The 17,221-nt window shown below is 46.8% G+C and overlaps 1 protein-coding gene across 1 annotated transcript in view; it reads right to left on the bottom strand.

The window, feature by feature from the left end:
- The window catches only part of LOC119941396 (prolylcarboxypeptidase), a 52,732-nt gene extending 40,584 nt beyond the window's left edge, over window positions 1-12,148 (bottom strand). Inside the window, exon 1 of the mRNA XM_038761818.1 lies at window positions 11,966-12,148. Coding sequence (XP_038617746.1) covers window positions 11,966-12,136 — 171 coding nt within the window. The 5' untranslated portion in view covers window positions 12,137-12,148. The remainder of the gene's footprint in view (window positions 1-11,965) is intronic.
- Between the last annotated feature and the right edge of the window lie 5,073 nt (window positions 12,149-17,221).

The following is a 17,221-nucleotide window of genomic DNA, read 5'->3' as shown; positions in this document are numbered from 1 at the left end:
CTGCAAAACGAGGATTAAGACGGTGAGCCCCATGTGGGACAGGAACTGCATTCAATCAATCAATCAATCGTATTTACTGAGCGCTTACTGTGTGCAGAGCACTGGACTAAGCGCTTGGGAAGTCCAAGTTGGCAACATCTAGAGACGGTCCCTACCCAACAGTGGGCTCACAGTCTAGAAGGGGGAGACAGAGAACAAAACATATTAACAAACTAAAATAAATAGAATAGATATGTACAAGTAAAATAGAGTAATAAATACACACAAACATATATACAGGTGTATATTCAATTTGCTTGTCTCCACCCCTGTTTCCATTCAGTGGCTTCACCCTTAAATTCAGCAACGAGGATACACATTTCTAGAGTAGAAGTTAATACTGTATTAAGCAACCTCCTAAAGAAAGGCCTCCTCCAGGAGGCCTTCCCAGACTGAGCCCCTTCCTTCCTCTCCCCCTCGTCCCCCTCTCCATCCCCTCATCTTACCTCCTTCCCTTCCCCACAGCACCTGTATATATGTATATATGGTTGTACATATTTATTACTCTATTTATTTATTTATTTTACTTGTACGTATCTATCCTATTTATTTTATTTTGTTGGTATGTTTGGTTTTGTTCTCTGTCTCCCCCTTTTAGACTGTGAGCCCACTGTTGGGTAGGGACTGTCTCTATGTGCTGCCAATTTGTACTTCCCAAGTGCTTAGTACAGTGCTCTGCACATAGTAAGCGCTCAATAAACACGATTGATGATGATGAAAAATCAGCACCGCAAGGCCTCTGTTCACAATCCATCAATCTATAGTATTGATTGCGCACAAATCATCATACTAAGCACTTGGAAGAGTTGGTAGACCCGTCCCCGGCCATGACCCACCTTTCTTCCCAGTGGATCACTTCTCTAAAGACCAGCAACTGCAACCAGACTTTTCTAAGGAAGAACAGTGCATTGCACACAGTAAGCGCTTAATAAATGCCATTATTATCATTATTATTATTATTATGTGAGCCGTGTGTCCCGGTTTATGGAAAGCCAGCTCTGCTCCCTTGACAGACTGAGCCCCTTCCTTCCTCTCCCCCTCGTCCCCCTCTCCATCCCCCCCATCTTACCTCCTTCCCTTCCCCACAGCACCTGTACATATGTATATATGTTTGTACATATTTATTACTCTATTTATTTATTTTACTTGTACATAGCTATTCTATTTATTTTATTTTGTTAGTATGTTTGGTTTTGTTCTCTGTCTCCCCCTTTTAGACTGTGAGCCCACTGTTGGGTAGGGACTGTCTCTATGTGTTGCCAATTTGTACTTCCCAAGCGCTTAGTACAGTGCTCAGCACATAGTAAGCGCTCAATAAATACGATTGATGATGATGATGATGATGACAACTGCGGGGTTTTATAGCCTCTAGTTAGAAGGTGGTCCAGGCCATAGGCAGCTATGTGTTCATTTCCTATTTTTCACAGACCCTCTCTTCAGTGCTTTTGCGCTGAGGATAAACGGTTTAAACTGCTGCTTAGAGAAGCAGCGTGGCCCAGCGGAAAGACCCCGGGGTTGGGAGTCAGAGGTCATGGGTTCTAATCTCGGCTCTGCCACCCCCTTCTAGACTGTGAGCCCGCTGTTGGGTAGGGACCATCTCTATATGTTGCCAACTTGGACTTCCCAAGCGCTTAGTTAGGTGCTCTGCACCCAGTAAGCGCTCAATGAATGCTACTGAATGGCTGAATGAATGAACTTGGCAGCTGTGTGACTTTGGGCAAGCCACAACTTCTCTGGGCCTCAGTGACCTCATCTGTAAAATGGGGATTAAGATTGTGACAACCTGATCACCTTGTATCCCCCCAGAGTTTAGAACAGTGCTTGGCACATAGTAAGTGCTTAACAAATACTATTATTATTACTATTATTAAAACAATGGTATGTGAGGGGGCGGTGAGCAGGGGGACAGACCAGAATCTTCCCCTCCCAGAATCTGGGTTTCCCCTATTTTGGGATTAGCTTCACTGGCCGCTTTAGCTGCTAAACAAATATTACAATTATTACTACCCCTCGATTGCTCATGCCAACACAGAGAAGGGTGACAGTGTGGAAAGACAATCATAATAATAATTATTATTATGCCGGCCCACGGCCCACTCTGCACACAGTAAGCACTCAATAAATACGATTGATTGAGAATAATAATAATGGTATTTGTTAAGCGCTTACTATGTGCCGAGCACTGTTCTAAGCAATCAATCAATCAATCGCATTTATTGAGCGCTTACTGTGTGCAGAGCACTGTACTAAGCGCTTGGGAAGTACAAGTTGGCAACATATAGAGACAGTCCCTACCCAACAGTGGGCTCACAGTCTAAAAAGGGGGAGACAGAGAACAAAACCAAAACATACTAACAAAATAAAATAAATAGAATAGATATGTACAAGTAAAATAAATAGAGTAATAAATATGTACAAACATATATACAGGTGCTGTGGGGAAGGGAAGGAGGTAAGATGGGGGGATGGAGAGCACTGGGGTAGATACAAGATAATCAGAGGGTCCCACATGGGGCTCACAGTCTTCATCCCCATTTTAGAGATGACGGAACTGAGGCCCAGAGAAGTGAAGTGACTTACCCAAGGCCACACAGCAGACAAGTGGCAGAGTCGGGATTTGAACCCACGACCTCTGACTCCCAAGGCTGGGCTCTTTCCACTGAGCCACGCTGCTACTCAATGGAAAGGCCGAGGCGAAAAGAGAGCAACCAGTATCATTCACATCAGCACGCCCAAACACACATACACACACCCTAATGAAAGGTTAATTAACAAATCAGTGGAATGCAGCCTAACGAAAGGTTAATTAACAAATTAGTGGAATGCATCCAATGGCTTGGGAGGGTCTGAACAGATCTTTTGTTAATTAGGGTGTTCAGGGACACCAACTTCCCACTCTGGAAATAATAATGATGGCATTTATTAAGCGCTTACTATGTGCAAAGCCCTGTTCTAAGCGCTGAAATGACACCAGGCAACTCATTAAGTGCCATACTTCCATGGCTCAGTGGAAAGAGCCCAGACTTTGGAGTAAGAGGTCATGGGTTCAAATCCCGGGTCTGCCAATTGTCAGCTGGGTGACTTTGGGCAAGTCAATTCACTTCTCTGTGCCTCAGTTATCTCATGTGTAAAATGGGGATTAAGACTGTGAGCCCCCTTTGGGACAACCTGATCACCTTGTTACCTCCCCAGCACTTAGAACGGTGCTTTGCACATAGTAAGCGCTTAATAAATGCCATTATTATTATTATTATTAAGTGCCATACTTCCATGGATCAGTGGAAAGAGCCCGGCCTTTGGAGTTCAAATCCCGAGTCTGCCAATTGTCAGCTGTGTGACTTTGGGCAAGTCACTTAACTTCTCTGGGCCTCAGTTACCTCATCTGTAAAATGGGGATTAAGACTGTGTGCCCCCTTTGGGACAACCTGATCACCTTGTTACCTCCCCAGCGCTTAGTACAGTGCTTTCTACGTTACCTCATCCGTAAAATGGGGATTAAGACTGTGAGCCCCTTTTGGGACAACCTGATCACCTTGTTACCTCTCCAGCGTTTAGAACAGTGCTTTGCACATAGTAAGCACTTAACAAATATCATTATTATTATTATTATTCATTCAATCATATTTATTGAGCGCTTACTGTGTGCAGAGCACTGTAGTAAGCGCTTGGGAAGTACAAGTATACGCTTAGTATAGTATAGCACACAGTAAGCGCTCAATAAATACGATTGACGATGATGATGATGGTGCCAAGTGCTTACTACAATGCTTTGCACACAGTAAATACTATCGAATGAATAATAATGATGACATTTGTTAAGCGCTTACTATGTGCGAAGCACTGTTCTAAGCGTTGGAATGAATGAATGAGCTGGGCTCTGAGCAAGGTTTCTGGACATAATTCAGGGCAAGCAGAGCGAAGATGTTATATCACCTGATTTTCTTCTTCTCCCTCTTCCTCAGTCCTTTAGTTCTCTCGCCAAACAACCCCCTAACCCCAAGCTCTCCCCGATCACTTAAATAATAATAATAATAATAATGGCATTTATTAAGCACTTAAACACTGTGGGGTATCTGTTAAATGCTTACAATGTGCATGCACTGTGCTAAGAGTTGGGGTGGAGACAATTCAATCAGACCAGAAGAGGTCCCTGACCCTCATGGGGCTCACAGTCAATGGGGGACGGAGGAAAGGAATTTAATCCCCAATTTACAGATGAGGAAACTGAGGCACAGAGAAGTGAAGTGACCTGTCCAAGGTCACACAGCAGACCGCAGAAGCAGCGTGGCTCAGCGGAAAGAGCCCAGGCTTTGGAGTCAGAGGTCATGGGTTCAAATCCCGGCTCCACCACTTATCAGCTGTGTGACTTTGGGCAAGTCACTTCACTTTTCTGGGCCTCAGTTACCTCATCTGTAAAATGGGGATGAAGACTGGGACAACCTGATCACCTTGTTAACCTCCCCAGCGCTTAGAACAGTGCTTTGCACATAGTAAGTGCTTAATAAATGCTATTATTATTATTAAGTGACAGAGTCGTGATTAGAATGGGGTCTGCTCACTAACAGTCCCGTACTTAATTCCCAATTAAGCTTGTGATTAATTCCCAGCCCCCTAAGTCATTTCTAGCACTTATTTATACTCATCTCCGGCACTTTCATATTTATTCAGTTGCACATTCCATTATTTGTAAATATTTTTTACGTCTCCTCCGTGGTAATAATAATTGGTGAGATTTAAGTACAGCTCCGCGCCAAGCACTGTACTAAGCACTGGGGTAGATTCAAGATTATCTTATTACTTATTATTATTAAGTGGCAGAGTCGTGATTAGAATGGGGTCTCCTCACTAACAGTCCTGTGCTTAATTCCCAATTAAGCCTGTGATTAATTCCCAGCCCCCTAAGTTATTTCTAGCACTTATTTATACTCATCTCCGGCACTTTCATGTTTATTCAACTGCACATTCCATTATTTGTAAATATTTTTTACGTCTCCTCCGTGGTAATAATAATTGGTGAGATTTAAGTACAGGCTCCGCGCCAAGCACTGTACTAAGCACTGGGGTAGATTCAAGATTATCTTATTACTTATTATTATTAAGCGGCAGAGTCGTGATTAGAATGGGGTCTCCTCACTAACAGTCCTGTGCTTAATTCCCAATTAAGCCTGTGATTAATTCGCAGCCCCCTAAGTCATTTCTGGCACTTATTTATACTCATCTCCAGCACTTTCATATTTATTCAATTGCACATTCCATTATTTGTAAATATTTTTTACGTCTCCTCCGTGGTAATAATAATTGGTGAGATTTAAGTACAGGCTCCGCGCCAAGCACTGTACTAAGCACTGGGGTAGATTCAAGATTATCAGAGTGTAAGCTCCTATTAGGCAGGGAACATGCCACTTCTTTGTTGTGTGCTTCCCAAGTGCTTAGTACAGTGCATCGCACTCACTGAGTGCTTAATAAATATTATTAATATTACTATTAATAAATGTTATTATATTGTATTATTATACTATTGATAAATATTATTATATATTATTATTATTATCAACACTGGTGGTTCACAAGGGAGGAAACATCCTTTGCCGGGAAGAAGGTGGTTGTTATCTCTGCCTTGAGTCGCCCAGCAAGGAAGAGGTCATCAGTGCCGAGGAAGCGGTGATTTCCGACAGTTTATTCTAAAGAGGGTGTCTGCGCCGTGACCTGGGGTACACAGTGCATAAAAATAAAAATTCACTGACTGACACTAACAAGTACTTCCTCACTTTCCTCTCTGCTGAACAAGGGGTATTGTTTGGATGGTAGTTTCTTGTTGAAATTAGGTTATTAAATCACCGTGATGCTTGCCAAATCACCGTGATGATTAGAAAAACATATCAAAGCCTGCCCTGATGCCAAATCTCATTACTTGAGGGGGGGAAAAAAGAAAGGAATCTTTACGCCACTGACAACTTAGTAGGGCTTTACAATACTATGTCTTTATGTATTCCTTTATGTAGAGAAGCAGCGTGGCTCAGTGGAAAGAACAGGGCCTTGGGAGTCAGAGGTCATGGGTTCAAATCCCGGCTCCTCTGCTTGTCAGCTATGTGACTTTGGGCAAGTCACTTAACTTCTCTGGGCCTCAGTTACCTCAGCTGTAAAATGGGGAGTAAGTTTGTGAGCCCCACGTGGGACAACCCGATCACCTTGTATCCTCCCCGGCGCTTAGAACAGTGCTTTGCACATAGTAAGCACTTAACAAATACCAAAATTATTATTATTATTATTATTATTACTTTGCTTTTCCCTTCATCTGAAAAATGGCCAGTGCTGCTGGGAGACATTATGGAGGCCCCTGACAGCCTTCTTTGTTTTTTGAATAGTGTTTATTAATAATAATAATAATAATGATGGCATTTAGTAAGAACTTACTATGTGCAGAGCACTGTTCTAAGCTCCGGGGAGGTAACAAGGTGATCAGGTTGTCCCACGGGGGGCTCACAGTCTAAATCCCCATTTTCCAGATGAGGTAACTGAGGCCCAGAGAAGTGAAGTGACTTGCCCAAAGTCACCCAGCTGGCAATTGGCGGAGGTGGAATTTGAACCCATGACCTCTGACTCCAAAGCCCGTGCCCTGTTAAGCGCCGTGTGCCAGGCACTGAACTAAGCGCTGGGGTGGATACACGCTAATCAGGTTGGACGCGGTCCACGTCTCACGCGGGGCTCAGTCTTAATCTCCACTTTTACAGTTGAGGGAACTGAGGCACAGAGAAGTCAAGTGACCGGCCAAAGTCACAGAGCAGGCACGTGGTGGAGCTGGAATTCGAAGCCAGGACTTCCGACTCCAACGCCCAAGCTCTTTCCATTAGGCCACGCTGCTTCTCCATTTGTCTTGAAATTCTGAATACTGCTCAGAAACGCCGAGAGAGCTCTTGGAGCATTTACTCTGTGCAGAGCACTCTACCACACACCGGAAAGAGTACAATAGTGAGTAGATCTGATCCCTGCCCTCGAGAAGCTTGCAACCTAAAGACAAAAACTAAAATAGATTGCAGGTAGGGGGAAATGGAGTAATCTAAACAAAAAAATTGAGGGTGCAATTGAAGAAAAAAAATAAATAGCCACCGCTTACACTTTTCCCCCCAAACCCAGAATACCCTCCCCTTTAAGCAATGCCTCTAAATGTGAGCTCGCTGAGGGCAGGGACTGTGTCTGTTTGTCGTTATACTGTACTCTCCCAAGCGCTTAGTACCTTGCTTTTTATTTTATTTTATTTTACTTGTACCTATTCTATTTATTTTATTTTGTTAGTATGTTTGGTTTTGTTGTCTGTCTCCCCCGCTTAGACTGTGAGCCCACTGTTGGGTAGGGACTGTCTCTATATGTTGCCAGCTTATACTTCCCAAGCGCTTAGTACAGTGCTCTGCACACAGTAAGCGCTCAATAAATACGATTGATTGATTGCTTTGCACACAGTAAGCACTCAGATACAAATGAATGAATGCCAAATCAAGCCTCTCTTCTCCTTCAAAGTCGCCCTAAAAAGGGACACCTCCTTCAGGAGACCTTCCCTGACTAATTGGTCACCTTAGCCCACTGTATCCTATACATGTAAATACCCCCCTAGATTATAAGCTCACTGTGGGCAGGACTTTGTCTGCCAACTCAGTTGTATTGTCCTAAGCATTTAGGAGAGTACAATACTCTGCACACAGTGAGCACTCAATAATAATAATGATAATAATGGCATTTCTTAAAAGCTTACTATGTGCAAAGCATTGTTCTAAACTGTGGGGTGGTTACAAAGTGATCAGGTTGTCCCACGTGGGGCTCACAGTCTTTATCCCCATTTTCCAGATGAGGTAACTGAGGCCCAGAGAAGTGAAGTGACTTGTCCAGAGTCACACAGCTGACAACTGGCGGAGCCAGGATTTGAACCCACGACCTCTGACTCCCAAGCCCGGGCTCTTTCCACTGAGCCACGCTGCTCTCAATAAATACCACTGATTATTTCCTTACTTGTGCTGTTTATTATTATTATTATTATTATGGCATTTGTTAAGCGCTTACTATGCGCAAAGCAATCAATCAATCAATCATATTTATTGAGCACTTACTGTGTGCAGAGCACTGTACTAAGCGCTTGGGAAGTACAAGTTGGCAACATATAGAGACGGTCCCTACCCAACAGTGGGCTCACGGTCTAGCACTGTTCTAAGCACTGGGGAGGATACAATGTGATCAGATTGTCCCATGTGGGGCTCACAGTCTTCATCCCCATTTTACAGATGAGGGAACTGAGGCACAGAGAAGTGAAGCGACTGGCCCAGAGTCACACAGCTGACAAGCGGCAGAGTCAGTTTATTATTAACAATCCACAATAATGATAATTATGGTACTTCTTTAAGCGCTTACTAGGTGCCAAGCACTGCTCTAAGCCCTGGAGTAGACACAGGTTAATCAGTTAGACACATGGGTCTCACACTCGCTTCCCATTTTAAAGATCAATCAATCAATCAATATTTATTCATCATCATCATCATCATCAATCGTATTTACTGAGCGCTTACTGTGTGCAGAGCACTGTACTAAGCGCTTGGGAAGTACAAGTTGGCAACATATAGAGACAGTCCCTACCCAACAGTCTAAAAAGGGGAGACAGAGAACAAAACCAAACATACTAACAAAATAAAATAAATAGAATAGATATGTACAAGTAAAATAAATAAATAAATAGAGTAATAAATATGTACAAACATATATACATATATACAGGTGCTGTGGGGAAGGAAAGGAGGAAAGATGGGGGGGATGGAGAGGGGGACGACGGGGAGAGGAAGGAAGGGGCTCAGTCTGGGAAGGCCTCCTGGAGGAGGTGAGTTCTCAGTAGCGATGAGCTCTCAAAGATGAGGTAACTGAGGCACCAAGAAGTCAAGTGACTGGCCCAAGGTCACACAGCAGACACGTGATGGAGCCCAGAATAGAATCCAGGTCTGTGCTTTATCAACCATGCTGTTTATCTTTTGTAGCTCTGCATCTACTGAATACTTGCCAATGCCTGCTGATCTCCCTTCTCTACTTGATTATTAACTTCTAGACAGCAGGCAGCACTCAGTGGTTTGCCCCCAGCGCAACAAATGCTCCATATGACGATGATGGTTTAGCCACCTAGCCTCCTAGAGGAGTCATTCTGGGGGTGTGAGCCCACCCACCCTATTCTCTCTCTCCCTCCATCCCCACTCCAGTGAGCTGCATCAGATACCGATCTGTAGCGTGAGTTTTTTCCTCTTCCTTTCCATTCCCACCCACCTCTCCAAATTTCAGCTCATGCCCTTTCATCCTGCCATTCATTCATTCAATCGTATTTACTGAGCGCTTACCGTGTGCACAGCACTGTACTGAGCGCTTGGGAAATACAAGTCGGCAACATATGGAGACCCAAAAACGGGCTCACAGTCTAGAACAGGACCTAAACCCCCAGGCCCTGTCCCAAATTGAGGCAAACTTCTAGACTGTGAGTCCGTTGTTGGGTAGGGACCGTTTCTATATGTTGCCGATTTGTACTTCCCAAGCGCTTGGTCCAGTGCTCTGCACACAGTAAGCGCTCAATAAATACGATTGAATGAATGAATGAAACTTGGATCCTGAAGATCCTGCAGCACCGAAGAACCAGAACTGAAAAACCTCAATGGGGAAGTCCCACGGATGGGGTGACTTGCTAATCCGCCATGGGCCCTCCCCTGACATAACCACTGCCCTTCTTCTGTGAAGGGGGAAGGAGTGGGTGGGCTGGAGTTGAGGTTTCTATAGGGAAGCTGGGGACACCCAGACATGTTTTGGGGGGGTTGGAGGGCAGAGTAGGAGCTAGGGGCTGGATGTGGGCCTGCTTCTATGGGATGGGCAGTGTTAGAGGATGAAATGAGGGGCATCTCTGGGGACAGGGGTTAGATAGCGCCTGGCTGGAGGCCTCTCTGGGGACAAAGTCCAGGGGCCTCTCCAGGGGCAGGGGCCTCTCCAGGGGCAGGGGCCAAGATTCAAAGCAGGGGGTCCCTCCGATGGCAGGGGGACCTCCCCGGGGGTGGGAGCTGGTCTTCTTCTAGGGACAAGCTGGGGTGGGGGTCTCTCTGGGGGCAGGAGGGTCTCTCTGGAAGCAGGGCCAGGATTCAAGGCAGGGGGTCCCTCCAGAAGCAGGGGGACTTCCCCAGGGAGGGGGAGCCCATCCTCTTCCAGGGATGGGGGGGGGGGTCTCTTGGGGGACAGAGGGGTCTATCAGGGGATAGAGGGGTCTCTCCGGTGGTAGGGCCAGGATTCAAGGCAGGGGGAACTTCCCGAGGGGCTGGGAGCTGGTCCTTTTCCAGGGATGAGGGGGGTCTCTCCGGGGACAGAGGGGTCTCTCTGGGGGCAAGACCAATAGTCAAGGCAGAGGGTCCCCTCCAGAGGCAGGGAGACCTCCCTGAGGAGGGGGAGCCGGTCCTTTTCTAGAGATGAGGGGGGTCTCTCCGGGGACACAGGGGTCTCTCTGGGGGGCAGGACCAGGATTCAAGGGGTCCCCTCCAGAGGCAGGGAGACCTCCCTGAGGAGGGGGAGCCGGTCCTTTTCTAGGGATGAGGGGGGTCTCTCCGGGGACACAGGGGTCTCTCCGGGGGGCAGGACCAGGAGTAAAGGCAGGGGATCCCGGGGCAGGACCTGGAGTAAAGGCAGGGGATCCCCTCCAGAGGCAGGGAGACCTCCCTGAGGAGGGAGAGCGGTCCTTTTCTAGGGATGAGGGGGGTCTCTCCGGGGACGGAGGGGTCTCTCCAGGGGGCAGGACCAGGAGTCAAGGCAGGGGATCCCCTCCAGAGGCAGGGGAGACCTCCCTGAGGGGGAGGAGGGAGTTGGTCCTTTTCCAGGGATGGAGGGGGGTCTCTCCGGGGGCAGGGCCAGGATTCAAGGCAGGGGGTCCCCTCCAGAGGCAGGAAGACCTCCCTGAGGAGGGAGAGCCGGTCCTTTTCTAGGGATGAGGGGGTCTCTCCGGGGACAGGGCCAGGATTCAAGGCAGGGGGGGGTCCCCTCCAGAGGCAGGAAGAAATCCCTGAGGGGGAGGAGGGAGTTGGTCCTTTTCCAGAGATGAGGGGGGGTCTCTCCGGGGACAGAGGGGTCTCTCCGGGGACAGAGGGGTCTCTCCGGTGGGCAGGACCAGGATTCAAGGTAGGGGGTCCTCTCCAGAGGCAGGGAGACCTCCCTGAGGAGGGAGAGCCGGTCCTTTTCTAGAGATAAGGGGGGTCTCTCCGGGGACAGAGGGGTCTCTTCGGGGGGCAGGCCAGGAGTCAAGGCAGGGGATCCCCTCCAGAGGCCGGGGAGACCTCCCTGGGGGGGGGGGGGGGGAGTTGATCCTTTTCCAGAGATGGAGGGGGGTCTCTCCGGGGGCAGGGCCAGGATTCAAGGTAGGGGGTCCCCTCCAGAGGCAGGGAGACCTCCCTGAGGAGGGAGAGCCGGTCCTTTTCTAGGGATGAGGGGGGTCTCTCCGGGGACAGAGGGGTCTCTCCGGGGAGCAGGACCAGGATTCAAGGCAGGGGGTCCCCTCCAGAGGCAGGGAGACCTCCCTGAGGGAGGGGGAGCCGCTCCTTTTCTAGGGATGAGGGGGGTCTCTCCGGGGACAGGGCCAGGATTCAAGGCAGGGGGTCCCCACCAGAGGCAGGGAGACCTCCCTGAAGGGGGGCGGGGGCCGGTCCTTTTCCAGAGATGAGGGGGGGTCTCTCCGGGGGCAAGGCCAGGATTCAAGGCAGGGGGGCCCCTCCAGAGGCGGGGAGGGGGTTGGTCCTTTCCCACTCATTCGGTCGTATTTATTGGGCGGTTACCGAGTGCAGAGCACTGGACCGAGCGCTTGGGAAGTCCAAACGGAAGGGACGGGGGGGGGTGTGCCCATGGTGGGGGGCCTGGGCAGATTTGGGGCGCCCATACCCACCTTCTGGGGGAAGAAGCGGGTCTCGTAGTGGAGGGCGAAGGCAGGGCGGAGGGGCCCGGGCTGGGCCAGGGGCCGGCGGGGGCTGCAGGCTCCGGGAATTGGGCAGGGGGCCGCCTTCACCCCAGGCAGGCCCAGCACCAGAACCAGAAAAGTCCAGGCCCTGCTGCCCATAGCTCGGATGGATGCCGGGCACCACTGAGGCCGCCCTGCCCCACCTCCCCCCTTTAAGGCCGCTCGGCCCGCCCAAGGTGGGCGGAGGAACCCTGGCATCCGACTTGTCCTTCCCAAGCGACTTGTCATCATCCTCAATCGTATTTATTGAGCGCTTACTATGTGCAGGGCACTGGACTAAGCGCTTGGGAAGTCCAAATTGGCAACACATAGAGACGGTCCCTGCCCAACAGTGGGCTCACAGTCTAAAAGGGGGGAGACAGAGAACAAAACCAAACGTACCAACAAAATAAAATAAATAGGATAATATTTATTTATTTATTTTACTTGTACATTTCTATCCTATTTTATTTTGTTGGTATGTTTGGTTCTGTTCTCTGTCTCCCCCTTTTAGACTGTGAACCCACTGTTGGGTAGGGACTGTCTCTATGTGTTGCCAATTTGTACTTCCCAAGCGCTTAGTACAGTGCTCTGCACATAGTAAGCGCTCAATAAATACGATTGATTGATTGATATGTACAAGTAAAATAAATAGAGTAATAAATGTGTACAACCATATATACATATATACGGGTGCTGTGGGGAAGGGAAGGAGGTAGGATGGGGGATGGAGAGGGGGAAGAGGGGGAGAGGAAGGAAAGGGCTCAGTCTGGGAAGGCCTCCTGGAGGAGGTGAGCTCTCAGAGATGCCCAAGCGCTTAGCACAGCGCTCTGCACACAGTAAACGCTCAATAAATACGATTGATTGATTGATCCCTCGCCCCCGCTTTGGTGGTCTCTCTTCTACACTCTGAATCCGCAGTTGGGCCAGGGACCGTCCCTGGGGTCACTCAGTCAACCGTATTTATTGAGCGCTTAATTGGACTAAGCGCTTGGGAAGTCCAGGGTGGCAACATCCAGAGGCGGGCCCCGTCCAACAGCGGGCTCACGGTCTAGAAGGGGGGGAGACAGACAACAAAACAAATGAATCAAATCAAATCAATCAATCAATCGTATTTATTGAGCGCTTACTGTGTGCAGAGCACTGGACTAAGCGCTTGGGAAGTACAAGGTGGCAACATACAGAGACAGTCCCTACCCAACAGTGGGCTCACAGTCTAAAAAGAAATACGTACAAATAAAATAAATCAATAAATAGAGTAACGGTGCTTTGCAATCAAGCCATCAATCAATCGTATTTATTGAGCGCTTACTGTGTGCAGAGCACTGGACTAAGCGCTTGGGAAGGACAAGCTGGCAACATAGAGAGACGGTCCCTACCCAACAGTGGGCTCACAGTCTAAATGGGGGAGACGGAGAACAAAAGCAGACATACTAACAAAATAAAATAAATAGAATAGATATGTACAAGTAAAATAAATAGAGTAATAAATATGTACGAGCATATATACATATGTACAGGTGCTGTGGGGAAGGGAAGGAGGTAAGATGGGGGGCTGGAGAGATGCACATAGTAAGCGCTTAATAAATGCCATTATTATTATTATTATTATTATTATTGTAACCTCCTCAGCGCTTAGAACAGTGCTTTGCACATAGTAAGCGCTTAATAAATGCCATTATTATTATAAATCCATACAAACATATATCCATATATACAGGTGCTGTGGGGAAGGGAAGGAGGTAAGATGGGGGGGGATGGAGAGATGCACATAGTAAGTGCTTAATAAATGCTATCATTATTATTATTATTATTATTATTGTAACCTCCTCAGCGCTTAGAACAGTGCTTTGGACATAGTAAGCGCTTAATAAATGCCATTATTATTATTATTATTATAAATCCATACAAACATATATCCATATATGCAGGTGCTGTGGGGAAGGGAAGGAGGTAAGATGGGGGGATGGAGAGATGCACATAGTAAGCGCTTAATAAATGCCATTCTTATTATTATTATTATTATTATTATTATTGTAACCTCCTCAGCGCTTAGAACAGTGCTTTGCACAGAGTAAGCGCTTAATAAATGTTATTATTATTATTATTATTATAAATCCATACAAACATATATCCATATATGCAGGTGCTGTGGGGAAGGGAAGGGCGTAAGATGGGGGGATGGAGAGATGCACATAGTAAGCGCTTAAAAAATAGAATCATTATTATTATTATTATTATTATTGTAACCTCAGCGCTTTGAACAGTGCTTTGCACATAGTAAGCACTTAATAAATGCCATTATTATTATTATTATAAATCCATACAAACATATATCCATATATACAGGTGCTGTGGGGAAGGGAAGGAGGTAAGATGGGGGGGATGGAGAGATGCACATAGTAAGCGCTTAATAAATGCCATCATTATTATTATTATTATTATTGTAACCTCCTCAGCGCTTAGAACAGTGCTTTGCACATAGTAAGCGCTTAATAAATGCCATTATTATTATTATTATAAATCCATACAAGCATATATCCATATATACAGGTGCTGTGGGGAGGGGAAGGAGGTAAGGCGGGGGGGCCCTTCCTCTCCCCCTCGTCCCCCTCTTCATCCCCCCCGTTTTAGACGGTAAGCCCACTGTTGGGTAGGGACTGTCTCTATATGTTGCCAACTTGGACTTCCCAAGCGCTTAGTACAGTGCTCTGCACACAGTAAGCGCTCAATAAATACGATTGATGATGATGATGATGATGACTGTCTCTATATGTTGCCAACTTGTACTTCCCAAGCGCTTAGTACAGTGCTCTGCACACAGTAAGCGCTCAATAAATATGATTGATTGATTGATTGATAGAAGGGGGAGACAGACAACCCAACAAAACAAGTAGACAGGTGTCAATACCGTCAGAATAAATAGAATTGGAGTTATATAATAATGATGGTATCTGTTAAGCACTTACTGTGTGCAAAGCACTGTTCTAAGCGCTGGGCACTGTTCTAAGTTAGATAAACATCGTTAATAAAATAAATAGTATAGTAAATAAATAATAATAATAATAGTAAATAAATAAATAAATAAATAATAAATAAATAATATGTACAAATAGACACAAGTGCTGTGGGGAAGGGAAGGGAGTAGGACAGAGAGAGGGAGGGATTCAGCGCTTACTATGTGCCAGGCGCTGTGCTGAGCGCCAGGGGAGATCCAAGCCGATCAGGTTGGAGCCGGTCCTTGTCCCACTTGGGGCTCACAGGTTTCACCCCCATTTTAGAGGCAAGACCTGGGGCCTGGGGAAGTGACTGGTCCAAGGTCACACAGCGGATGGGGTAGGAGCGGGATTAGAACCCAGGGCCTTGGGAGTCCCAGGATAATAATATAATAGTAATGATGGCATTTATTAAGCGCTTACTATGTGCAAGCACTGTTCTAAGCGCTGGGAAGCCCACGTGGGGCTCACAGTCTTCATCCCCATTTTACAGATGAGGGAACAGAGGCCCAGAGAAGCGAAGCGACTTGCCCAAAGTCACACAGCCAACAAGTGGCGGAGCGGAATTTGAACCCATGACCTCTGACTCCAAAGCCCGCGCTCTTTTCCACTGAGCCATCATTATTATTATTATTCTCTGTATGCTAAGCCACAGGGGCCTCTCCCTCGCCCTTCACCCTCAAATCCCGACTCTCCTGTCGCCTATATACATTCATTCATTTCCTCTTATTTATTGAACGCTTACTGAGTGCAGAGCACTGGACTAAGCGCTTGTAAAGTACAATTAGGCAACAAACAGAGACGGTCCCTACCCAACAGTGGATGATGATAATAATAATAATAATGATTGCCTTTGTTAAGCACTTACCATGTGCGAAGCACTGTTCTAAGCGCTGGGGGGGCTACAAGGTGATCAGGTTGTCCCACGTGGGGCTCAGTCTTAATCCCCATTTTACAGATGAGGTCACTGAGGCCCAGAGAAGTGAAGTGACTTGCCTAAAGTCACACAGCTGACAAGTGGTGGAGGCAGCGTTAGAACCCATGACCTCTGACTCCCAAACCTGTGCTCTTTCCATTGAGCCACATTGCTTCTCCTATGATATATGGATGATAAAATAATAATAATAATAATAATAATAATAATAACAATGGTATTTAAGCGCTTACTATGTGCCAAGCACTGTTCTAAGCATTGGGGGGGATACAAGGTGATCAGGTTGTCCTATATGGGGCTCAAAGTCTTAATCCCCATTTTACAGATGAGGTCACTGAGGCCCAGAGAAGTGAAGGGACTTGCCTAAAGTCACACAGCTGACAAGTGGTGGAGGCAGGATTAGAACCCATGACCTCCGACTCCCAAACCCGGGCTCTTTCCACTGAGCCACGCTGCTCTCAATAAATACCACTGATTGATTATTTCCTAACTTGTGCTGTTCATTACTATGAACTATGAGAAGCAGCGTGGCTCAGTGGAAAGAGCCCGGGCTTTGGAGTCAGAGGTCATGGGTTCAAATCCCGGCTCTGCCACTTATCAGCTGTGTGACTTTGGGCAAATCACTTAACATCTCTGGGCCTCAGTTACCTCATCTGTAAAATGGGGATTAAGACTGTGAGCCCCCCGTGGGACAACCTCATCACCTTGTAACCTCCCCAGCGCTTAGAACAGTGCTTTGCACATAGTAAGTGCTTAATAAATGCCATTATTATCCACCGTTTAGAACAGTGCTTTGCACATAGTAAGTGCTTAATAAATGCCATTATTATCCACCGTTTAGAACAGTGCTTTGCACATAGTAAGTGCTTAATAAATGCCATTATTATCCAGCGCTTAGAACAGTGCTTTGCACAGAGTAAGTGCTTAATAAATGCCATTATTATCCAGCACTTAGAACAGTGCTTTGCACATAGCAAGTGCTTAATAAATGCCATTATTATCCACCGTTTAGAACAGTGCTTTGCACATAGCAAGTGCTTAATAAATGCCATTATTATCCACCGTTTAGAACAGTGCTTTGCACATAGTAAGTGCTTAATAAATGCCATTATTATCCAGCGCTTAGAACAGTGCTTTGCACGTAGTAAGCGCTTAATAAATGCCATTATTATTATTATTAAGTGGTGGAGTAGGGATTAGAACCCATGACCTCTGCCTCCCAAGTCCGGGCTCTTTCCACTGAGCCACGCTGCTTCTCCTATGATATGTGGATGA

Source organism: Tachyglossus aculeatus, chromosome 20 (assembly GCF_015852505.1).
Source record: "Tachyglossus aculeatus isolate mTacAcu1 chromosome 20, mTacAcu1.pri, whole genome shotgun sequence".
Lineage (NCBI taxonomy): Eukaryota > Metazoa > Chordata > Mammalia > Monotremata > Tachyglossidae > Tachyglossus > Tachyglossus aculeatus.
This window is presented reverse-complemented; position numbering and strand designations above follow the sequence as displayed.